Source organism: Carettochelys insculpta, chromosome 2 (genome assembly GCF_033958435.1).
Source record: "Carettochelys insculpta isolate YL-2023 chromosome 2, ASM3395843v1, whole genome shotgun sequence".
Taxonomy (NCBI): domain Eukaryota; kingdom Metazoa; phylum Chordata; order Testudines; family Carettochelyidae; genus Carettochelys; species Carettochelys insculpta.
In genome coordinates, this window is record NC_134138.1 from 193560332 (window position 1) to 193585687 (window position 25356).

Genomic DNA, 25356 nt, shown 5'->3' on the forward strand with positions numbered 1-25356 from the left:
ACCAGGGCTGCAGCCATACACTCATGGTGTGACCTGCATGTGAAGGCTGTGAGGGGCCTAGATTGGGAACTACAATAGGAAAGCATTATGAGGCATGCTATGTTGCAGGACAGGTAGTGACGCAACTCTTCACTGGTCTGGATTGCACCCTGGAATGTGACACGTGTACATAAGGTTACTTAGGAATTTGTCAGTGCTACATAAGCAACACTTAAAGCTTTTGTTTTACGCAGAGGGTAAAGGAAGCCAGTGCACCCTGATGCACCACTCCAGCAAGAAGAAGCTGATGGGCTGGGGTGCTTTGTTATGGGAGGAAGCGTGGCCTCTCCCAGCCTGGCTCCCAGAGCTCTACTGCAGGGGCTGAGCAAAGCAGCAGGCAGGTGAAAGGGGCTTGCTGGGAATGCAACACCCACACCAGTCTGGGACTGCCTAGCCCTGAGCCCCTCCCCCAAGGGCTGCTATTCTTCTTCCCCTTCTCCTGCCAGGGAGTGAGGGGAAAGTGCACAGCTTGCATGCATTCCTCTCACGCCTGGCTGCGAAGGGGAGGGGCAGAGGAGTACTTTATTCAAGCTGTGCATGTTCCCCGCACTCCCCGACAGGGGTTGGGGTAGAAGACTAGGAGCCACCTGGTATGGGTGGCTGCAGCCCTCTTTGCCCTACCCCCACACTTACCTCTACACACATCTCCTGGGCCTCCTTCCCTAACTCCTGTATCCGCTCTTCCCCCTGCTCCAAGCCTCCCACACACCCAGCCTCTGAATTCCTCCACTCCCCTCAGCCCCCGTGTCCCAACCCTGAGCCCCTCCTCGCACCCCCAGCCCTGACTCCTGAAGCTACACACACACCTAGCCCTAAGCTCCCTGAATCCCCAAGCTCCTGCAGCTCCCCCATCCCCGCCTCCTGCCCAAAGCCTGCCCCCCGCACACTGTAATCGAACCCCCTGCATTAAGCCCCCACACTTCAATTTCTTATGGGTAATGTTGTATCACAACCCATCCGGCCCACCCAATCCACTGCCCCGAGCCCCCTGTGTGTGTTTGTGTGTGTGGGATATGGCAGTACCTGTAAGAAACTTGTTACTTTCACCACTGGTTTTATGTCCTTTTTCCAAACTGATTAGGAGCAGAATAGGCTGTAAATATAACACATTTCTGAAAGTCTGTCCTGAGATACTTCATGGGAAATGAGAGCTATTCACCATCCTCCAGAGAATAGATTCGATCCACAGGATATGAGAGAGACAAGGTGGGTGACGTAATATCTTTTATTAGACCAGTTTCTGTTGAAGGCAGAAGCTTTTGGACTTCTCAGAGCTCTTCTCCAGAGTCTTTTCCATTCTCCTCTAGAACTACTTTGCTAATGTTATTTTTTACCAGTGTTGCCAACACTCAAGGTATGATATTTTTGTTAAATCTCCAGATGCTGGAATTAAGAAATTGAAGGAGACTCTGAGCTCTTATTTTTCCAAGTAAATAAGTATGTTGTCTTCAAAGTTGTAGAGTAAAGCCAAAAAATGTGTGCTGAGTACACCCAGACGGCTCAAAAAGCAGGAAAAAAACCCAAAAGTTCTAAGACATATATATTTTAAAACTCATTATTTTAAAGCTGGTCTCATGATTTTTGTGATTCATGGTTGTTCAAAGCTTGTGGTAGGTAATACTGATAAATTAAACAACTCTTTATACAGCTTAAAGCCAAAGTTAGAAGACTCCGCTCCAGGTTGGAAGATATGGGAGGAAAGACTGCGAACAAACTGGGATGGATGAATGCCTCCTGCTACAGAAGATACCAGAACTAAGCAAGAGCTGTAATGTGGAGCTGGACTTTATTTTGGGACCCTGAGAACTGTTCGGAACTAGCTCTGTAGTTAAACTCAGTCATGTTAATACAGTAAGTAATTATTTCTGCTTCTAAACTAGCCCCAGCAGGGCTCCAGAGAACCTGCTATCTTCATTTCAGCCTGTATTCCATTCTTAAGGGGCCTTTGTGAGGAGAAAACAGAGGCCGTGTCTACACTAGACCTTAAAGTCAATTGTAGGTGTGCAATTCCAGCTACAGCAATTGCGTAGCTGGAATTGACTTATCTGCGATCAATTTACCTGGCCATCCTCACTGAGGAAGTTCTCCCATTGACCTCCCTTACTCCTCACGAGATTGCCACCTGCCAACCCCTGATATTTTGATTTTGTGCTTCCTTGTTAGGCATGCAAAATCGAACCTGAGAAGATCAACCCTGACCAGGTCAGTTTACTGGGCGGTGGAGATGTACCCAGTATGTTGAAATAGCAATGCCGATAGCCACAAGAGGGCACTCTGGAGACAGCTGACGCTTTGTGTAAATAACTTTTAGTCTCTACCATTTTGCTATCGCCCCCCCCGCCCCACCCTGTGTGTGTGTGAGGGAGGGTGGGGTGGAGGAAGGAAGGAATAACCTGATTAGTGTTTATTAGGTTGAGCTAACAAACAAATATTCAGATTTATTCTTTTGTTCCTTTCCCCCCACAAATAGCTGCCTAATGCATTCAGTGCTAAATTCTGTCCACAAACAGACAAGATCAGGTTCTCTGTTCTTGGTTGTACTCAGCGAGCCCAGCAAAAATGAATGGGACTGATGGAGGGTAAATGGCACCAGAATTTAAAACTCAGACAGCACTGTTAGGAAGGATTGTCTGGCAGTTAAGGTATCACACTACAGATCAGCCTGTTGAATAGTAACAGAGAAGGAGCCACGTTAGTCTATATACTATCAAAACAAAAAAACAGGCAAGTAGCACTTTAAAGACTAAAGAAATAATTTAGTAAGTGAGCTTTCATGGGACAGACCCACTTCTTCAGACCATAGCCGTACCAGAACAGACTCAATGTTTAAGGCACAGAGAACCAAAACAGTAATCAAAGTTGACAAATCAGAAAAAAATTATCAAGGTGAGCAAATCAGAGAGCGGGGCGGGGTGTGTCCGTCTGCTGCTCCTCCTACCGGCCACCTGCCAGTCACACTGTCCACTGCTCCTCCTACCGCCTGCCCGCCCGCCGGTTGCACTGTCCATCTGCTGCTCCTCCTACCAGCCACCCGCCAGTCACTCCGTACACTGCTGTGGGTCTGGCCTGAGGCAAAACCCTATGATTTCAGCTCTTGGTGGCCTCAGCTGCCACCCTGTGATTTCAGCTCTTGGTATCCACCAAAGTGGAGTCTCGTAAAAACACTAGTACCCAGCTCTATCTTTTAACAGGTGGGGAGGGCTAGTCAAACCAGGCTTATAGCTATATGGCCAAGGCATAGGCAGGGCCAAGGCACTCATCTAGCTGGTTCAACCCCTACCCCTCCCCATCTGCTTTACAATGCTTTAAACCCAGGAGCCCTGTGTAATCCAGGTCTTATGCAGTTATATCGACTGCCCTGTCCCCCACAATGACTTGGAGCATTGGTGAGATTTCACAATTCTTATACTGAGTGTTAGCATAAATTGTGATTTTACAACAATGTGTTTACAATAGACAAAATATGATTGCTTTCTTGGTGACAAGTATCAGAGAGGTAGCCGTGTTAGTCTGTAGCTTCGAGAACAACAAGAAGTCTTGTTGTCTTTGCCCACGAAAGCTTATGCTCCAAAATATCTGTTAGTCTATGAGGTGCCACAAGACTTCTTGTTGTTCTCTATTGCTTTCTGGCTACCCATCAGTCTTTGTTTGCAAGGTATCACATATGCACACCTTTGCATTCTCATGAGAATGATGCCTGGGAGACACATTCCTCCCAACTTCAGCAGCACTGAGTTCCTGCGGGCACCTTTCTTACACTTGGTACAAATCCTCTCAAGTTTTCCTGCCAAGGAATCTGTAAAAGACTGTGACTTACCTCATAAGGTCACTGTCTGTTGCCATCCCCCTCAGCAGCAGCACGCTGCCCATTGCTGTCTGTCTGTTGCTTGACAGAGAAGATCAGCATCTCATCCATCCGTTGCATTGTATGCCACCTGTACACCTGTAAAACTCTTACCATCGGTGATTCTCCTTCAATGAATCCAGTGCTGAGGGACTCCTCAGTGATCCTCCTGAGAGCTCCATAGAATCTAAAGGTTGTAGAGCCTGAGCACCCAACTTCCTGACAGAAGCCACCAAGATCAGGTCACTATATTCAGGCGTAATTATCATATTGGTTATCCAGGGCAACTGTGCTGGGTCTGGGGGCTGCATCCCTATTGGGATGGTCACTGTTCCACAGTTGTGTGTTTTATCCAATTGTTTATTGTTTACGGATCCTTTTCCCTCTCCAGTGTTGTAAATTGACCCTTAATACACTTAATTCTGATTTTGAACCATACTTTCAACCCCTCATTATTGGGTTAAGGAAAGGGTGGTGACCTACAGGTGATAGACCCGTTTCTCTGATTCAGGGTCTATTTCTTTGGGGATGGGGGAGTTTAACACACTCGTGGCCCCTTAGCCTCCTCTCTAACCCCAGGCTTCAGTTCTCCATCAGTAATATGGGTGCGGTAATACTTCATTTATTCTAACCCTTTGTCTGTCTTTCCTATGCAGATTATAAAATATTCAGGGCAAGGTGCTGTAATTAGCTAATTTTGCGCTTGAGGCAAGAATATAAAATCGTGCCCCCTCATGTTTATAAATTCATAGTAGTTATTTTGTAGAAAAATGGAAAATATTAAATAATAAATGATAAAAACACATGTATTTATTATAGTGATGAGGGCCTCATGCCTGCCAGGACCTGAAGACACCAGCTGTATAAAATCTGCCTGGAAGTTGAAGAGTAGGTTCAAAACATGCCCAGGCAGATGCAATTGAGGAGCACACCTTGCCTGCCCGGGAGAAATGGGCAGGGCAGGAGGCACACTAAGCACCAAGTGAGCTGGCTGGTACAGACTACGGTTGCAGAGAAAGCGCACCCAGGTGGGGAGACAGCGGATTGGACACACTGCCTAATCATAATGACCCTGCCATGAGTAGTTTCCGGGGCAGATAATTTGTTTGAGGGAGTCAGACAAGGAAGGGATTGAGCTCTGTTGCCAGGTGGCACCCTGGGTAGGAGTGTAAGAATGTTATCTGTGTGCTGGCTCTAGTGAGGGGGCATTACCTACCCCAGAGCCTAGAGCCAGGGGTCTGCAACCGAAACAGTGAGAAGAGCCATTTTTTTTCCAATTCAGTTACAAAATCAGCATTTCAAGAGCTGCAGTGCATGTGAATACGGGACAGGCCTTAATGAATAACGTAAAACCGTACTTTTGTCAGTATCTCCTTTTTTAGGGGAGAATGTGCTGGTAGCTCAGTCATCCCGGTGTTGCCACATCCTCCCTCACTCCCAAACAAAACCCTGTGAAGGAGATATACATACAGAGCTGGAAGGGACCTTGAAAGGTTGTCAAGTCCAGTTCCCAGCACTCAGAGCAGGGCCTATCACCATCCCTGCCATGCTTGTTTTTTTTTTTTTTTTTAAATCTAACCTACCCCAGAACCTTGAAAGGCCCCCTCAAGGACTGAATTCACATCCCTGGGTTTACAAGTCCATTGCGCTATCTTGTATGTGGAGAGTGGCAGAGAGCAGGCATTGCAACACAGGGCTTTCTCTCTTTCTCGTGCTTTGCAAACCACTTGCAGTACCTCAGGGAACGAGTATTATGCACTGAGGTATAAAAACTGGGAAGTCAGTAGTTTGAGCATTGGCTTGCTAAACCCAGGGTTGTGAGTTTACCCCTTGAGGGGCCATTTAGGGCTGTGGGGTGAAATAGATTGTGTGGGTGGGGTGGGGGAGGATGGTGCTTGGTCCTGCCCAGAGGGCAGGGGACTGGACTCAATGACCTCCCAAGGTCCCTTCCAGCTCCATGAGATGTGTGTATCTCTGCCAATGATACATTAGTGCACCAATGGTGCTCAGTGTGTTCTCTGCTTAACAGCCGGCCAGAGCAGCTGTGTGTATACGAGACTAGGCCTTACATGTGAGACGCAGTCAGTAAACAGGGATTTGAATCCCCCTGTGCCGGTGTAGTTCCTTCACTGACTGATGGGTCGTGCAGATAGGGAGGTAAAGTGAGTCACAGGAAGAGGCCTCAGCCACACCCAGCAGGAGGCAGCTCAGGTGACACTGGTGCCTGCTTCCCCCTCATGCCTGCTGCACAGACAGGCACCCAGGCAGCTGGGAGGCTGGCTGAGCAGGCTGCACCTTCCATGGCTCAGCGCAGGGAGAAGTAGCCAGGCCAACAGGTAGCGGAGATAAAGAGGGAGAAAATGGCAGGGGGCAGACTGACCCCAGCCTGCTTCTCCCCTCTACATCCACCCCAGCCCCCCAAAGCCAGCTTCTCCCCAGAGCCCCACTCACCAGCAGCCTCTGACACCCCCAAGCCCAGCTACTTCCCAAGCCCCACTCCCTCTGAAGTCCCCCAGCATCCCTACAAACCCAGGTCCTCCCCCAGGCTTCCAGCAACCCCCAACACCTCCAAACCCAGCTTCTCCCCCTAGCCCCACTCACCCAGCAACCTCTCCAGTACCCCCACACCCAGCTTCTCCCCCAAGCGCCACTCACCCAGCAGCTCCTCAGTACCCCTAAAAAACCCAGCAGTGAGTTCCCAGGCCGAGGGGAATGGTGTAGTACTGTGAGCACCTACCACAGCTGCAGCTGGGGGAGGGTCACCTCAGGGGGCACAGGTAGCCAGCTGGGCAGCTCTGTCAGAGCTGCATGTGACTCTTTAAGAGCCCGTTGCAGCTTGTTATGCTGCCTGCAGCTGCAGCTCTAGCTCCAGCTGGGGTGTGCATGGAGTTTGGGGGAGGGGAGCTGCCAGCTGCAGCTGCTTTTGGCCCTGCAGCAGCAGGAGCTGGAGGCAGCGGCAGCATAAGGAGGTGCAAGTGGCTCTTAAAGAGCCACATGGAGCTCGGATGGAACTGCCCAGCTGGCTAACCGCACCCCCTGAGGTGGAGCATCTGTGGCGAGTGCCTCAGTTGCCTCATCCTTGTTACAGCCCTCTGGTTCTGTTTGTGTTTGTGCACAGCATAACACAATGAGCAGGGACAGTAGCAGGCACTGTCATATAAATAAAGGATTTCTTCATCTAAAGCATGGTGTTTGACAGTGGCAATTAATGAAAGAAATGAATAAATATTTAATAAGTTCTTAAATTTAATTTTATTGATTAATACTTAATAGAAGTCAGAAAGAAATCCCTGATCAGCTGTTAACCTGGGGATAGGCAAGGGAGGTAATGTTTTGCCTGACCTAGCAGAAGTCTCTCTAATGATTAAAACAAGGAAGGGTGTCTTTGCAGACCTGGTATGGAGTGGCAAATCAGGGATTTATTTACTGATGTAAACATGCAACTTATCAGGCTAACTAGTACTTCAGAGGTGGCCTGCAAAGGAAATGGTTTGAGCTTCAGCACTTAGCTTGTTTATGGGGTATATATGCAGCAGGAGCTTTTTTTATAGGTTATTATTTAGCTTGTTTTTTACATTAGGAATTCAGAGGAAGACTGAAGGGTGAAAATTAGAAGGCCACATAAAACCTATGTAGCACATCAGGCCTGGGTTAAACAGATTTTGTACCAATTTAACTATTTTTAATTAGGAAAGTGACTTTCAAAAAACCCCACTGATGTAGCGTGTAGCCTAAGCCTCAAATGGAGAGGATCTGGAATGAGATGACTAGTCCTTACTCTGAAAGGCTATCACTGGCGGGCTCTGACATAATTTCTCCTCTGTCCAGTTCCAAGGCTACACCAAACAACTGGGTGACCTGACAGCTGATTCTGATCTCTGTGGGCAAGTCTTTCAACCTAGAAAAGTGATATACCTTGCTCCTGAGTTGGCTGATTTTTTAAAAATACTTTCCTACTCAATAGCAGCTAAGCCACCTTCTATAAATTACATGTATAATTTCTTAAGATGTTTCTTTAAACTAGTTGGATTTATTATAGTACTTTTTAAAACTATTTTCTATCATGTTTTGATTTTTTTTTCCTATTACACATCAAGCACTTTATGTTACGACAACAAAGAAAATCAGCTCTTTGAGATTTGTATATTTTCCTTCAATTGGGAAGTCAAACATCTTTCAAGAAGTTATTGTGACATCATGGGTGTGTCTACACGGGCACAAATCTTCAAAATAGCCATATTTCGAAGATTACTAATGAGGTGCTGAACTGAATATTCAGTGCCTTATTAGCATTAGGATGCTTTTGAAAGCACGCGGCTCGTCGCAGCTACATGGGGGTCCTTTTCAAAAGGACCCTGCACCTTTCGAAATCCCCTTATTCTGATCAGTGAGTGGGACAAGGGGATTCGAAAGATGCGGGGTCCTTTCGAAAAGGACCCCCGTGTAGCCACACAGAGCCGGGCACTTTTGAAAGCAATACTTTTGAAGCGCCACGGCCGGAAGCGTCCTTCCTAATGCTAATGAGGAGGTGAATATTCAATTCAGCACCTCATTAGTAATCTTCAAAATGTGGCTATTTCAAAGATTTGTGCCTGTGCAGACACAGCCCGTATGTTTCTTTACCAGCCTTCTATATGCATCTCCTTGTATCGGTAGAAGTACAGATTTCTTCCTTAAATCCAATGAAAAATCTCTACATAAAACTCAAACCTAATTTAATTTGCTTGCCTTTTTATTGCTTTACATAATGGGGAAATTTCTTCCCAACCTTCAGTGGCAACTGGTTGATTCATGCCTTGAAACATGAGATTTATGCAAGATTAATGCAGATTTGTGTTCACAGTAGTAATACCTGTTGAAGCAGAGAGCTTCTCTGTTTTAGGTGGCTAACATTCAGCTTTATTAAATTCAATAAGGCACCAGATGAGCCAAACTAGACACTAGTAAAACCAGGTCCAGCAAGGCTGCTTGATGCAGCTAACTCTAGTATTTTATAACCTTACACAAACAAGCCCAATGCCAGAGGCAATTAGTTAGAGAAACATAAATAATTTTCAGAGAGAAAACTATTAGCAGCAAGGAGGAACAGGTGTCAGGGAGTAGAAGCCCCAAATCCAAACAGTTCATTAAGGTGTTCCATAGAACTCATCCTCCCTGCCATTCCCAAATAGGTGAGGAAAAGTTCAAGCTCTTGTGTACATGCAGAAATAAGAAACAAGAAATGTTTTTATATAAGATGGCTTCCACACACCATAATGTGAAATGCATGTCTATACAGAACTCTGAACACTAACAAAACTATCCAAAAATGTTATGCATGATATTCCTGATTTTGTGCCCTCGTTCTGATTTCTTATGTTAAAGATCTGACTGAAGCTCACTTCTGTAGCTAATGTAAAATGTTCCCATTTTCCACAGTGCCTCAGCCCACTTTTCCTCATTATGTTTGCACAGAATTCACTGAGACTATTGCTTAGAAATTCTTTAACTGAAAATATAGAATCATAAAACACTAGAATTGGAAGGGACCTTGAGACGTTATCAAGTCCAGTTCCCTGCTCTCACAGCAGGACCAAGCACCCAGGGTTTCCCAACCTATGGGTCTGGACCCAAAAATAGGTAGCGATTACATTTCAGAAGGGTGATGGGCTGGGCTGGGCAGCTCCACAAATGGCTGTTAAGAAACATTCACACTCCTGAAGTCAAGTATCAAAGGGGTAGCCGTGTTAGTCTGGATCTGTAGCAGCAACGAAGGGTACTGTGGCACCTTGTAGACTAACAGAAAAGTTTAGAGCATGAGCTTTCGTGAGTTAACTCACTTCTTCAGATGCTGGTCCTGGAAATCTGCAAGGCCAGGTATAAATAGGCCAGAGCAAGGCTGGGGATAAGGAGGTTAGCTCAGTCAGGCAGGCTGAGTTGTATTGTCATCAGTAGATCTGGAGGTGTGAACTCCAAGAGAGGGGAAGCTGCTTTTGTATTTAGCCAGCCATTCACAGTCTTTGTTTAATCCTGAGCTGAGGGTATTGAATTTGCAGATGAATTGTAGCTCAGCAATTTCTCTTTGGAATCTGTTCTTGAAATTTCTTTGCTGCAGGATAGCTACTTTTAAATCTGCTACTGTGTGTCCTGGGAGATTGAAGTGCTCTCCTATGGGTTTTTGTATATTGCCATTTCTGATGTCTGATTTGTGTGCATTTATTCTTTTACGTAGAGACTGTCCAGTTTGTCCGATGTATATGGCAGAGGGGCATTGCTGGCACATGATGGCATAAATTACATTGGTAGATGTGCAGCTGAATGAGCCCACGATGGTGTGGCTGATCCGGTTAGGTCCTGTAATGATGTTGCTGGTGTGTATATGTGGGCAGAGCTGGCAACGAGGTTTGTTGCATGGATGGGTCCCTGAGATAGAGTGACTGTGGTGCGGTGTATAGTTGCTTGTTAGGATTTGTTTTAGGTTGGCAGGTTGTCTGTGAGCAATGATAGGTCTGCCTCCCAAGGCCTGTGAAAGTGTGGGATCATTGTCCAGGATGGGTTGTAGATCCCTGATGATGCGCTGTAGAGGTTTTAGCTGAGGACTGTAGGTGATGGCTAGTGGTGTTCTGTTGGTTTCTCTCTCGGGCTTGTCCTGTAGTAGGAGGCTTCGTGGCACACATCTGGCTCTGTTGATTTGTTTTCTCACTTCCTGAGGTGGGTATTGCAGTCTCAAGAATGCTTGGTGCAGATCCTGTAGGTGTTTGTCTCTGTCGGAGGGGCTGGAACAAATGCGGTTATATCTAAGTGCTTGGCTGTAAACGATGGATCGTGTGGTGTGTCTGGGATGGAAGCTGGAGGCATGGAGGTAGGCGTAGCGGTCAGTGGGTTTACGGTACAGGGTGGTACTGATGTGTCCATTGTGTATAAGCACGGTAGTGTCAAGGAAGTGGATCTCCTGTGTAGATTGGTCCAGGCTGAGCCTGATGTTGGGGTGGAAGTTGTTGAAGTCCCGGTGGAATTCCTCCAGAGTCTCCTTCCCATGGGTCCAGATGATGAAGATGTCGTCAATGTAGTGTAAATAGAGCCGGGGTGTCAGTGGACGAGAGTTGAGGAAGCGCTGTTCTAGGTCAGCCATGAAAATATTGGCATATTGAGGGGCCATGCAGGTAGTGGTTCTCAACTTCTTAATTGGCCAATCACTTACATTGAGAACCATTTCAGCTGCAGGGCAGAGAACTGCATACCCGAAGAGTAGTGCCCAGTTCAGGTAAGGTGAGGACCTGAATCTGAGGGAGGCAGGCAGGGCTGATTAGCACCCTGGCTTCCAGCATCTGCAGGAGATGGGGTCCTTGCAGACTCCAGCAGGGTTCCCACAGCTGGTGCTGCTGGCTGGGACTCTGTGCCCCAGCCTGCTTCCAGCTGCAGGGGTCTCTGTGCCTCATCTAGCTCCCCCTTGCCGCTGAGTGACTCCTAGTCTTTGAGTATCAGAGAGGTAGTTGTGTTAGTCTGTATCTTCACGAACAACAAGAAGTCCTGTGGCACCTTATAGACTAACAGATGTTTTGGAGTGTTGCCTCCTTAAGGTGGCACAGTGGCAGTTCGTGCCCAGTGTGCAACGCTGGCCCCATAACACACCGAGAGTGGAAGAAGAATCTTTATTTGGCATGCCAAGTAAGGCGCAGGGGGATCTCTCCTCAAAGCCTGCGCACCTTGCAACACAAAGTGAGCAATACTTATACCTCTCTCCTCCTTTGTTCACCACCCCCCCAACAAACCAGGGGAGAGTTTCTCATACTCCCTTTATCCATTCCTCCAGCTCAAACCGAATTCCTACTGCCCATATGGCATTCCGCTCTGGTAATTCCCTATTGAGCAGGAGGTAAAGTACCAATAGATTATTAACAGAATGTAAGTTACAGGGAGGTAGAGTTATTCAGTCGTATAGAACATGAACAGGATTTCAGTAACAAAACAATGCTGAATTTCATGAGAAAACTAAGGAGGATTCACTAACAATACTAAATACAATATTGAACCTCATGGGAACATCAGTAAGCATTCATTTACAAAACAATGTTTCTATGAGAACAGAATATAACAACGTTTCCCCCGCCAACAGGAGCATGAGCTTTTGTGGGCAAAGCCCTGCTTCATGCAGATGATCAGGCATCTGATGAAGCGGGTCTTTGCCCACAAAAGCTCATGCTCCAAAATATGTTAGTCTATAAGGTGCTACAGGACTTCTTGTTGTTCTAGTTCCTGAGTGTGACTCCCAGCCCCTGAGTGTGACTCACCTAGCCCCCTCAAGCCCCTGAGTGACTCCTAGCCCCACAGTGTGACTCCTCTAGCTCCTGATTGTGGGGTTTAAGCTGGGAGAGGAGTTTGGGGATGAGTGTCTTTCGACCACCACCACTCTGACTAACTATAGTAAAGGTAGTGTTATTTTATTACTATATTTCCCCTTGTCTATGAAGTAACTATTATGAACATATAAACATGAGGGGACACAATTTTATGTTCTTGCCTGAGGTGCAAAATTAGCTAGCTATGGCTCTCCTCCCTCTCCCCTACATTTTTGTATTCCTTGGGTCATCAAGTCTTCCTGAATTGTCAAAATGGGTCCCTGTCTGGAAAAGGTTGGGAACTGCTGGTCTAGACCACCCCTGATAGGTGTCTGACTAACCTGCTTATATATCTCTCCAGTGATGGAGATTCCACAGCCCTTCCTAGGCAATTTATTCCAGTGTTTAACCACCTTGACAATTAAGAAGTTTTTCCGTATGTCCAACCTAAACCTCCCTTGCTGCAGTTTAAGCCCATTGCTCATTGTCCTAGCCTCAGAGGCTGAGGAGAACAATTTTTTCCCTCCTGCTCGTATACCTCTTTTAGGTACAGTAGTCCACCCAGTTATGTGACAATTGTGTTCCCGCGCACCCTTGCATAATTAAAATTTTGTGTAAGTCGGGGGTGAGCTGGAGCCATGTGTGGGGGAGTGGGTGTTGAGCTGGGGGTGTTGAACCAGGGCTGGGGGGCTTGAACCAGAGCTACATGCACCGGAGGGTAGGGTTGAACCAGAGTTGCATGCGGGGGGCTTTGAACTGGGGCAGGGAGTTTGAACCAGGCTGGGGTTGGTGAGCCGGGTTGCAGGGGGTTTGAACTGGGGCCACATGGGATGTGGGGTTTGAATTGGGGAAGTGTGGGGCTGGGAGGTTGGATTGAGCCAGTGCTGGGGGGAGTGGGATTTTGTGTTAATGTGAGTCAAGTGCAACTCAAAATTGCACATTTTGAGGGTGTGATGTATGTGAAAACTACTATTATATCCCCTCTAAGTCTTCTCTTTTCTAAACTAAGCAAGCCCAGTTCTTTCAGTCTTCCCTCACAGCTCGTGTTCTCTAGACCTTTAATCATTCTTGTTGCTCTTCTCTGGACCTTCTCCAAGTTCTCCACATCTTTCTTGAAATGTGGTGCCCAGAACTGGACACAATACTCCAACTGAGGCCTAATTAGCTCTGAGCAGAAGAATGACTTTACCTGTCTTGCTCTCAATGCCCCTGTTAACACGCCCCAGAGTCAATACAGCTGAGCAAAAGCTGGGGTTGTCTTAAAAATGATTTTTTTCAGGTAAATGCAATTTTTCAATTACTTTTTTAGCATTACAGCAAATTTTGAAACAAAATGAAAACATTGTCTTGGGTTTTGTTAGACTGGTAGCTTGTCACAAGAGGAAGACCAAAGCTAAGATTCAAGGATACATGCAAAAAATGCCATGAGAAAAATTCAACATGAGTTCAAAATCCTGGGAATCTATATAATCAGATTGAAATACCTGACAACAACTGCTATGACAGGGCACACAATCCTTTGATAAAACAAAAAGCAGTCAAGTAGCATTTTAAAGACTAGCAAAATAACTTATTAGGTGAGCTTTCGTGGGACATTTTGCTAGTCTTTAAAGTGCTACTTGACTGCTTTTTGTTTTGATAGTATATAGACTAGCACGGCCCCCTCTGTTACTATTCATTCTTTGACAGTATGCGTGCAAGCCAAGCAACAGAACTTCGTCTTAGAAGGAAAAACTCTCAGACTCCAGAATTCAGAACTAGACTGACATGCGGTTATTGCAATGGACCGCGCAAATCCAACACTGTGTGGATAAGTCATGAGAGAAACTGCAGGCTCAAATGCTACCCAGAGATCCTCACCATTGCTGCTACCCACCGTCTCTCGAGTCCTAACGGGCCCATAGTAACAGAGAGAGCCGTGTTAGCGTATATTCTATCAGAACAAAACAGCAGTCCAGCAGCACTTTAAAGACTAACAAAATAATTTATTAGGTGGTGAGCTTTGGTGGGACAGACTCACTTCTTCAGACATAGCCACACCAGCACAGACTAACTGCAGTACCCGGCGTTGACCAGCTGGTGGCAGGCGAACGCTGCAGCAGGAGTGACAGCGCTTCAGGCCGGAAGGCGGCTCACCGCGGGCTCCAGGATTTTACGTTGATTCAGAGGCTGACATGCTGGAAGCGCTATAACGCTTCTCTCTTGCGCATCCGCCGGCCCAAGAGCAGAGCCAGCAGCTTGAACGGCCGCGGGGATTTGCATGTTGGCGTTTCACTGACGGCAGAGTGCAAAGTGGCGGCTCGCAGCCGGGGTGAAGGCTACCAAGGAAAGCCCAGCCGCTCGCGTGCTAGGTGCTGTGGAAATGCGTATGTGATAGAGCACAAGCCAGGATTGCTGGAGTGCAAAGGTGAATACAGCCATTTGTTTTGTGGTAAAATCTGCCCGATGGAAGGCCAGGGGACGGTTGGAAAGGAGCATTTGGGGAGATGAGTGCTTGGGCAGCCCTCTCTGGGAACGACTCCAGAACAAGACAGAGTCTGGAAGGATTTACAAGAATTGTCAATACAAAGACTATTAAAAAGAAACTGGGCAATGAGGGAGAAAATAACGAGATGGGAGCAAAACTGGAAAGAGCAGAAAAAGCAGAGAAAGGAAGGAACGTTGTGTGCACCTGTGTACCAAGGATACATTTAAATATTAAGAGTACAGCATGTCCCATTTTCAGAGTAGTTTATGCCTTGGACCTTGTGGCAAACAAGAAACATTTTGTTTTCCTCTGCTGTTGAATTGCAGGTTTTTTCTTTAAAAAGTCACCAAATGTGGTTTGAGTTTAACATTCCATGGTATGAATATGTCAAGAGGATCTATTAGAAATTGCGATCACTTAAACGCTCACAGATCCTGTTTTTCATCTCACCCCTGTTCTGACCCAGTTCTTTCCTGTCTCTAGGAAGGAGGGTGGGGGGCAAGTCTGTTTACCTTCTTATAAAACATCATCTCTATTTGTGTCCAGCTTCCTAAATGATCCAGAAAACCAGGCCTCCACTGCTGCAGGCTCAAGATGTAGGAAGCCAGATGGAAACACTAATGGTAAGGAAATGGAAAAGCGTGGGTGGGTTCATGGGTGGATGTTTTGGTTTAAATGCCACAATCCCTGGGGTGGAAAATCTGGAGAAGGAAGGGAATTACAGTGATGTCCTGTCATCCTGAAACACCTCCTATGTATTTTGTGCCTTTAAAAAATCAGCTTTGCATGCTTGTGGTTTCTGAAGTCCTTTGCCTTAGACGTTGCAGGATTTTTCCTACTGGAATCTGAGCGAGTTCCTGTCTTCTCAGTTCGGAAGAGATAACATTGGGGTTATTGCTGTGGGGACAGCAGTTCCGTATTGAAGGTTGCATGGCTTACAGTAGGGAGACGTGCTGACTTGTTTGCACAGCGTGTAGAAGGCATGCAATATGATAAATGCAAGGCTGCACGATGACTGGATCCAAGAGAACTTGTGTGCCATATGGTTTAGTTCCCTGCAAATGTCTTGTGAAGCCTGCGTGGCACATGGTGAGGCCTTGTAGCATACTAGAAATGCGCAGTAGAATTGTGTATTGCGAGGTAAGGCGCGGACGGGAGTGCAGTCTAGGGAAAAGATGTGCTGCTCATTGAGTGTCAGTATAGTGGGACTGTATGAAACATAGGTTAGTGCACTGGGAGATCCCGGGCGAGGCAGCGTGTACTGAGGTGCATGCAGTGGGTGGTGAGCGGCACCTGAGGCAGTGCATTGTGGGACTGCAGGACCGGGAGGGAGTGGCGTGGTGCATTTAAGGATTGCAGTGTGTACGGCGGGGTGAGGGGCGTTCTTCTCCGCCGGGTAGAACGCGGGCCGGAGCACGCCCGGCAGCGCGCTGCGCTCACACACGCTCAAGAGCGGCGTGGGAGTGGAAGAGTTAACAGAACTCTGGGCCCCCTTCTTTCTCCTGATTGGCTGGAGCCCTCCGACCGCGACTGGCTGGGGGCGCTGCTGACATCACTGCCTGTCGTCGGCGCCCGTGCGTGTGCGCGGCGGGCCCCAAGTAGAGGGCTTGGTGTGTGCTGAGTCGGTGCCCGATCCCAGGCCAGCTCCCTGGGGCCGGGACAGGGATGGGAGACCACGTATCACGCTGCGATCCTCTGTCAGGCCCAGGCTGGCATGTTCCTGTCCTGGATTAGGGGGCAGAGTGGAGACCCTGACCCAGAGCGTACAGGCAAACCAGGCCCTCAACAGATTCTTCTTCCTTTCCCCACGAAAGAGCTTCTAGTTACCAGTTCTCCTAATGCCTCTGCCAGGATGACAGTTAGATTATTGCTTCTCCTGTACTTTGCGTTTAATACTCTAAATGAGGCTAATTCACAAGGAGCCTCGTGGGAGTCCTGTGATACCCCTTAGTGGGAGAGAGAGAGAGAGAGAGAAGCTATAAACTAAATACTAGAAACCACTTGGATACAAAAGATTACTTATGACAGCTAAATATGTGCTAGGAGAAGCTGAAAACATGAATGCTGGTCATGAGGGTCTCGGGCATTAGACAATGTTAGGTTAGTAGAATATGTTCTGAGGTGATTCTGTGTGGAGGGCACAGGAGTTCTTTGTTGTCTGATCCTCTGAACCGCTTTTATTTAAGCGTCTAGCTTTCTTTCTGGAATATGTTTAAGTCCTGTGTGGATCAGGAAAAATCCTTTCTCAGGAACAAGATTTGGTGCTGAAGGAGAGGGGTGAGGAGAGAGAGAGTGAAATTTTCGCAATGTCTGGGTCTTCTGCTGATAAGACATCATACTCTTTTTGAACACATCCTAAGACGGTCTAAGTAACTCCTCATTTTTTTTAGCATCTGCTTGTTTGAGCACAAATCATTTTTGGATTTCTCCCTCCTGGTGTGTATTTTGCATTGCAGCTATCCCTTTCATCTGCTTAGATGCCCACACATGCTTTTATTCTGCTCTGGTTCTTATACTGCGTACTCTACTGTGGTATATGTGTGCATGACAGTGAAGAGGAAATTCATGCAGATAAATTTAAAAAGCACAGGTAACACTTTTCACACAGTGTGTTTATATCCCCTTCATGAGCTTTTACACAATTATTCCTGCACACTGAATTGCTATTGCTCAATATGCAACCATGAAATGCTTTTTCTTCCCTTCAGAAATAATCCATAGGGTTGGTGAATTCTCACTTTCTCCTGTGCTGTTTCTAGTTAAATCTTTTATATAAGACTCTTTTTAAAGCTACGCCTTCTCTTTCAGATGCATCCAGTGCTAAAGGCCTTTGTGTGTGGTTCCATCAGTGGAACATGCTCAACCCTTCTCTTCCAGCCCCTAGATCTGCTTAAAACTCGACTGCAGACCTTGCAGCCTTCCACCAGTGGGTAAGAGCTAGAAGCTTCCATCATTTATTGGGGCTGGAGGACGTTTTCTTATGTACCTGGGCCTAGAGGTGAGGATAGGGTTTCAACTATCTGTTGGTAATAGTTCAGCAGGCAGAGGAGAGAGAGAGAGAGAAGGACTTTATGGAGCTGGGTATGTGTGTGGGAGGAGAGGTACTCTGAAGGAGTCTACAAAGTGAAAGGTGGTTATGAAACCCTATTCTTATCAGCTTTACCCTAATGATATTCAGCCATAGCCTTCTGAGGTATATGGCTGAGAGTGCTGATTCATTATTGAAACAACTGTTCTAGATAGGCCCATGTGGTTTCACTGATGCCCTGCATGTTCTGGAAAATCTCATATGACCGACACTAAGTGGGTAAACTGTTGTGTCAACATCTAATCAACTTCCTCTTCTTGTCTGGTATATTTGCCATCCATTGTTAATGACACTGCAGTCACTCTGGTGGTGTCGAACTAGGATGTCACTAATAGTAGACTGAAATCATAGTTGTTTCTGTAATGGTGATGTTAGCTGTGCTGTTGAAATCCACAGATAATACCAGCAGGAGTCATTGTGGCATTGTAAGCTATAGATTGAAGCAGCATTGAATGAATAAGGAAGAGCAGGCTGAATAGAGAAAGAGCTTCTAACAGTGTGGTAGCAACTTTGGTGTGCCCTGCATGGGTGGGTGGGCCAGCCATCTGGCAAAGGAAACTTGGGCAGGGCTGTAGGGTAACAGCTGCAGTACATCTATGTAATTCCTTTCTTTTTTTAATTTTCAGGTCGGGTCATGTTGGGATGGTCAGTTTGTTCATTAAGGTTGTTCGTGCTGAAAGCCTCCTGGGACTCTGGAAAGGGGTTTCACCAGTGAGTGATTAGTTTAACCCTGACCTTTTTTTTCTAACCTAATGTTTTAGGTAGTATGACTTAGAATTTTAAATATATTTAAATGTTGCCTCACTCAGTGTTGCAAGTCCCAAATGACTTAGACATCTGTCCTATTTTCAGAAGGGATGTTGGCACTTCAGAGCCTAAGTCTGTCTCGGTGAAGTTTAAGTTTCTGAAATGCCCAAGTCACTTTTAAAACTGGGAGGTAGTTATATTACTTAGGCTGTGCAGTGCTGAGGGAAATGCATATAAAAATCTCAGCTTCTGTATTTTCAATGGTTGGTGCTCTTGTGTATGCCTGTTTCAGTTCCTGAATGTGCATGTAGTGGGGAATAGAGTCTTGAGGTAATATCTCACCATCAGGGTCAATTGCAGAACTCTCAGTTCAGTTTGCCCTTCACTTCGGCTCCTTTTTTCTTTCAGTGACTCCCTCCTGGGCCTGAAGCTTCCCAGACAGTTTAATGCTCCTTTGTATTGATGTTTGTAGTGCAGGGGTTCTCAACCTTTTTCTTTCTCAGGCTCCCCTTGCAATGTGCTCTTAAATGCCACGGCCCATCTGTGCCACAACAAAAGTTTTTCTGCATATAAAAGCCAGGGCCAATGTTAGAGGGACAGCAAGCAGGGCAGTTGCATAGGACCTTATGCCACAGCAGGCATTGTGAAGCTAAGTTGCTCCTGCTGGTGGGGTTTGAGGCTTTAGGCTGCAGTCCTGCATAACAGGGCTTTGGATTTCTGCCGGAGTCCTGGTGTCTAATGCTGGATGGACCACCTAAAACCAACTTTTGGCCCCGCAGAGAGCCCCAAACCGCTGGATGGGAATCACTGCTGTACTATGTTATCATTCCCTCCTATTTTCTCTCCACTTTTCACATTTCTGCAGTCCTTCGTGAGATGTATTCCAGGGGTTGGGATTTACTTCAGCACCTTGTACACAATGAAACAGTGCTTTTTCTCAGACCGCTCTCCCACAGCCCTAGAGTCTGTCTTTCTGGGTGTTAGCTCCCGTGCTGTATCAGGAATTTGCTTGTTACCCATAACCGTGGTGAAGACACGGTATGAGGTGAGTGTGAGTTTTCATACTCCTAGACCTTTATGTTCAGCTCCTGTAACACTAATATCAGTAACTGTATGATGTATATTTTATCATGCATTAGTTCCATTTCATGGATCTGTTATGCAGGGGATAAAGGCTCAAAATCCCCTCGTCTTTTGCTTCCTTGGTAGGCAGTTGCTAAGGAGGCACCATGCTTAGACCTGGGAAGAGACTGGAGTTAACTCTCCTAGTCAGGGGGAGTAAATTACTATAGGAGAAAGTTGCAGATGAAGTGTCAGTGCTAAAGCATGTGGGAATCTCTGGTGTTCATGTTGTATCAAGATTGCAGGTCTCTGGTTCTGCTTTGTCACTAGACTAGTTCTTGTCATCTCATGTTTGTTTGTTTCTATATATGGGGTGTGTGTGGAGATATATATATCTCCACACATCCCAGAAATATTTTGTAACTACAGCGTATGATTGGCCGTGAAAAAGGAGAAATTTGGCTAGTGGCCATGGATTCTGTCTGTGTACGTATGAGGTGTAGCTGCATGCTCCTTCTGGTACATGTGAAGAATTTAGGAGTCAAAGGAAACTGTCCACCCCTTTTTGTGTAGGAAAGGGTTTTCACTTTAAGATTTGCTCAGTAATGATGTCCCAGTACAAGTGACCTTCTGTCTGACATGTAGGTGATTGTCTTTGTGTGTCCTCTGCAGAGCGGGAAATATGGCTATGAAAGCGTGCATGGAGCTTTGAGGAATATCTATCAGACAGAAGGGTCCCGTGGCTTGTTCCGTGGGTTGACAGCAACGCTCCTGCGAGATGCACCCTTTTCTGGCATCTATTTGATGTTCTACACCCAGACAAAAAAATTTATGCCTAAGGGTAAGGCTGGACACGGCTGTAGTAACAGATTGTGATTCTTCTCACCCCAGTATCCTTGGGTTTCTGTCCATATACTTTAGTTTGGTTGAATTGAGCCTCTGCAGGGCTTATGTGGGGCATTAGCCTTTCACTGGTAAAGAACGGGATGGAGGAGTCTCAAGTGAAAATGACCTGGGCCTCATGTGAGTGCTTAGGGAACCCTGGTCAAGATTGCACATAAAGTGCATCAGACATTATGTGATCTGTTGTTCGCCTATGAGAAGAGTGTGAGACATGCTTCAGGGCAGCAGTTGCCAACCAGAGGTTAGGGATGAAGTATTGGCAGAGCTTGGTGTGGGAAGACTTGCTCAGCAGCTGACAATGTCAATCACTCATTTTCAAGCATGCCATATAGTTCGCATACACTCCTGCAAATTGCCAAATTGAGACTTGCTTTCTCCTCTGCAGCTCCTGACATCTACAACACACATTCTTTATCTCTGTGCCTGTCACAGTCCCAGAGAAAGTGATTTCTGCTTAACTAAAATTACCATGTGTGTGTCTGTTTTCTAATCTCCTTTGAAAAATCTTTTCTCTGTACCCGTAACCTCTGTCCCTCCCTGAGCTCTATTTATTATGGGATACGTATTATAAGAAAGATACAATCTACAGAAGAGAATTATACTGTATTATGTCTGAGTAAGCTATGTCTTGCTCCGTTCCAGACCAAGTGGATCCAGCGCTCACCCCCTTAGTGAACTTCAGCTGTGGAATCTTTGCTGGAATCCTGGCCTCACTGGCTACACAGCCTGCTGATGTAATCAAAACCCACATGCAGCTGACACCTGAAAAATATCGCTGGACGGGGCAGGCCATTGCCTTAATCTTCAAGGTGAGACTGAGAACATTGAGTTTATGTGTGAGTGTAACCTTAGTTCTGTGTCACTTCACCACAGATGCAGATTTAATAAGAAGGTTGTCACCTTTGTCTCTGAAACAGACCTTCAGATGAGTCTTTATTAGTTGTATTGTTGTGAAAGCAGGGTAGCTCCTGAAATGCTTCTGGTGTGTTATGTTCTGGGAGACTGAACTTTTCATTTCTTGGTCCACATACAACCTGAGGCAGTAGTGGTTACTCCAATCAGATGCCTGGTGGGTTGTTTGAGTTGGAGTCCAGTTTCTGTCAGACAGAAATATACATGAGCATCCTTGGGAGCAGGCAGCTCCCAACAAGCTACTGTTCCTTGTGCCTCCTGAGCTGTGTGAAAATTAATCTACCAGACAGTTAGCTTCTCCACCTCCTGATTATTCCTGGTGCTTCACCCTCCTTTATTTATGTGCACAGGGGAAAAGCAAACTGTCTTTCTAGCTGAGTGAGAGAGCCATTGAGTGACTAGTGGTTTCACTTCACCTTTCTGCACTTTGTTAGAAAGAGCCCTTTTACCCGTAGACTGTTAACAGAATATACTTTGTTGTGTAAGCAAATAACCTTATAGGATCTGGCTGGTTGGCTCCTGTGGCTTATCACTGTATAACTCCTGTGATTGCTAGACTGATGCAGGAGAATTTTTGTAATATGCTGCTTTATAAACACGAGCTTCAAAGATAACTGGGCTATAAAACAATTATCTGTCCTTTGAACACTAGCAAGAAGCTAATACACAAATCTGTTATCCAAGGAACAGGGTGGGGATGCACTGGAGTGGGTACCCCAATCAAGCACTCATTGACCTGTGTTTGGCTCTACATTGTGATTCACAACCTCTATGATTCAGTTCATGGGTTACACAACATCAAAGTTCATTTACAGTTGTCCTGACATTGGGTTATATTATGGATGAGATGGCTGTTGGCTAATGTGACAGCCTGCAAACTCAGTATGAAAGCTCTGCGGTTGAATTTTATAGAGCAGGCCAATACCAGTTCCTAACGTTTTGGTTTATTTGAATCTGTGTTTCAGCCATTCTTCTGCTTAGACTCTATTTATTTGCTCCCATTCAGAATTTCTCTGAAATGTAAATCCCATTCAGAGATTTAAAAACACTTACAGGCAAGTCTGTAAATATTAATTGACAAAATTCTGAAGTGAAGCTGGTCATTTCTTTCTTTCTTTTTTTTTGCTGGTAGAGTTAAGAGTTTTCCTGCATGTCCTGTGATTTCCCACCCCTGCCCTTAATGTTGTGTACTTTGTTTCACAGCATTACTGCTGTTGAGTGATGCTAGATATCCTTTTTTCTGCTGCTTTCCCCCTGGTTGAGTGCTGTGTGAGCATAGATTTGTCTGGCAGTTGGTGATTAGGATAGATATTTCAGTACAGCCATGGGATATGCTATCCAGTAGATGTTTAGCAGTTAAATGAAGTGAGATATGGTGTTTGTTTTGTCTTCTCCTGCAGGACTATGGAGTGGTTGGCTTTTTCCGTGGTGGTGTCCCCCGTGCCCTGCGGCGCACTCTGATGGCAGCGATGGCTTGGACTCTGTATGAACAGATGATGGCAAAAATGGGGCTAAAATCCTGACAACTTTTAGTGGAGATCAGCCTAACACCACCCACTCAACAGGATCATGTAGTGAGACTAGTGATTTCTCAGTTGTGCATGGGTGGACTTTTGTTCCAATGTGGTAGAGCAATACAATTTCTGAAGAGGAGAGGACCAACCTGCCAAACATGCCCTCTTTGACACAGGTGCAAGTAGGGGAAAGAAGTATATGACCTTGATCTTCAGAGTAAAGCATTCCAGGAGGTCTGTACCATTCAACTTCCTTGGTGGATGAGAGGGTTTCAGAATCTTTTGCACTACCTCATTATGTTAGAGTGTTTAAAGAAACCCTTTTAGAATAGTCCAATGTGCCCTCAGAAGCCTTTGCACAGGAGCCAACTGAGGCATTTGGGGAAGAAGTGACTGAACTTAGACTACAGAATTAAGCAACTTTCTCTGCTGGTGGGTGGTGTGTCTAGTCTACGATTCAAGACCATGTGACATGCGCCCTATTATCTATTATTGCACCAAATGGGAAGGCATGGAGGAGAATGCTACAAAGGACATAGTGTAAGCATTTGTTTCAGAGAGTGCATAATATATTAAAATATGGGAGAGGGGTAAATATATGTCTGAAAGGAATGCTGGGAAATGCACTTGTACTGTACCTTGCATGGTAACTTTCACATTAGATCATGTCAATGAGGTTCCCAAGTACATCTCAGTTGTGGCTTGCAGCAAAGGCCTTTATGGCTTGTGCTTTAAGTTGTATTTCCCACAACACGACCCAGTGTCTTAGAAGATATTTGAGACTGGCTTTATTCTTTGCCTACAAGTATTTGTTATATCTGTCTACATGACTCCTATGGCAGGGTAAAAGCACTGGCAGTCTTGACATGATTTTTAGATGAGAGGTGGAGGCCAGAAAATGGAGGGTTTTTTTTAAACTTCATTTACATAGTTTCTGTACCAGCTGTGTTGGGTTTTCTTTGTTTTTGTTTTGGAACTATTTAAATTGAGCTATATCTTTGGACCATTGTCCAAGGTTAAGTGCTGTGGATATAAATGTCTCTAATAAAATATATGTCATGTAAAAAGGTTGTAATCTACACTGTCACATTTTTGGCTCCAAAATGGACTAGCATCTCCTCCCTTCCCTCCCAAGAGGAGAAAGTTTGTTTGGCTTTAATTTGTGTCTTTTTTCAAAAGGGGACACCTAAGAAACAGCCAGCAAACAAACTCCCCAGTGTGCTAGGCAGGACAACTACACTGCCTTCCATTGGGAGTAGTAAAACTAATGCAATAAGGACAGCCAGCCCCGTGGGAGGCTGCAGAAGAAGCAGTCAGGGTGCATCAACCTAGCAAGACAACAAAAACTCCAACTGCAATGAGCCCAGCTGACGGGATGCAGGCTTGTGTTCTGGAGCTAAAAATAAGCTGCGTCAGCATTTGGGCTTGGCCTGGAGCATAGGCACAGAGACACCCCCTGGTCTTTGGGCTATTTTTAGCCTAATAGTAGTATATGTCTGTCAGTTAACTTGGGCTCTGAAATGGGTGCTGCAAGAATGAGGTTTTTTTTGACACTTTGTAGACAGCCCTTCAGTGTTGCTTCCCAAGCAGGGGCATCCCTGTAGAATCACGTAGTATTGCTTTCAGAGCAATTGTTAAGAACTTCCATTATTATTTATAGTCTCATAGTTCCAGCAGGATCCCATTGTGGCAGGTGTCATGTAAACAGAACCAAACCACAGCTGTTGCCCCAAAGAGCTTCCCATCTGTAAGTGAGGAACATGCATTCCCTTTCTTGTCCCTGGTTTTGAGCATTTGCCCTTAATCTTCCTAAAGTGCATGTGGGTCACCTGCTATCAACATAGTAGAAAAAACACTTGACTATTTAAGCTGACAGCCCTTGCAGAAAGGTTATAGTGTGTCTCAATGGATAGCCCTAGATAATAACTGAAGAGCAGACAAAACAGGGGCTTGTACTTCTGGAGGAAGTGCACTGCTCAGAAGCTGGGGGATGCTGTCAAAAGCATTAAGTCCCTGCTGCAGCTGATAGCTGCCAGGCATTCCTGTGGAAATTGGCTGCACTCTTATACAGATACTTTATCTGCTGAGCCAGGATTGAGGAGGGAGGGCTGCAGGAGTTATCTCCCCGATGGCATCTGTGCGTGCCTCCTTGGGATACAGAGGTCTGAGTGCCAGCAGATAACTCTGCCATGGAATCTGGGCATGGCAGGCATACCACTATTGTGCACAGCCCCTGCTCCCCAAAGCTTGCAGATTCTTCTCCTACAGATCCAGTGAAATATAAAGCCGATTCATGTTTAAGCTGCTGAAGATTCTTCTAGACTTGTAAACACTGAATGGAGTCCCTGACTTGGCAGTTATAGGAGGAGACAAAGGAAAGTGTTAATGGCACTACTGTCCTTCATAGGACATGTTGAATTGCAGACCTCCATTTACCAGGCTTCTCTGGGGACCTTAATCTC

The 25356-nt window shown here is 45.9% G+C and overlaps 1 protein-coding gene across 5 annotated transcripts; it reads left to right on the forward strand.

Moving 5' to 3' along the window:
• The first annotated feature begins 14334 nt into the window (after positions 1-14334).
• SLC25A38 (solute carrier family 25 member 38) lies at positions 14335-23955 on the forward strand. Of its 5 annotated transcripts, none has more exons than XM_074986077.1 (8): positions 14335-14608; positions 15215-15291; positions 17477-17598; positions 18383-18467; positions 19369-19548; positions 20238-20406; positions 21111-21277; positions 22781-23955. In XM_074986077.1, exons 2-8 carry the CDS (start codon positions 15223-15225, stop codon positions 22901-22903), a joined length of 915 nt encoding a protein of 304 aa, XP_074842178.1. In that variant the 5' UTR covers positions 14335-14608; positions 15215-15222; the 3' UTR covers positions 22904-23955. The 5 variants fall into 5 exon arrangements, with proteins under 5 accessions (XP_074842178.1, XP_074842182.1, XP_074842181.1 ...); XM_074986079.1 differs by lacking the exons at positions 14335-14608; positions 15215-15291 and adding exons at positions 16781-17037; positions 17146-17258; XM_074986081.1 differs by lacking the exon at positions 19369-19548.
• Positions 23956-25356: the final 1401 nt, after the last annotated feature.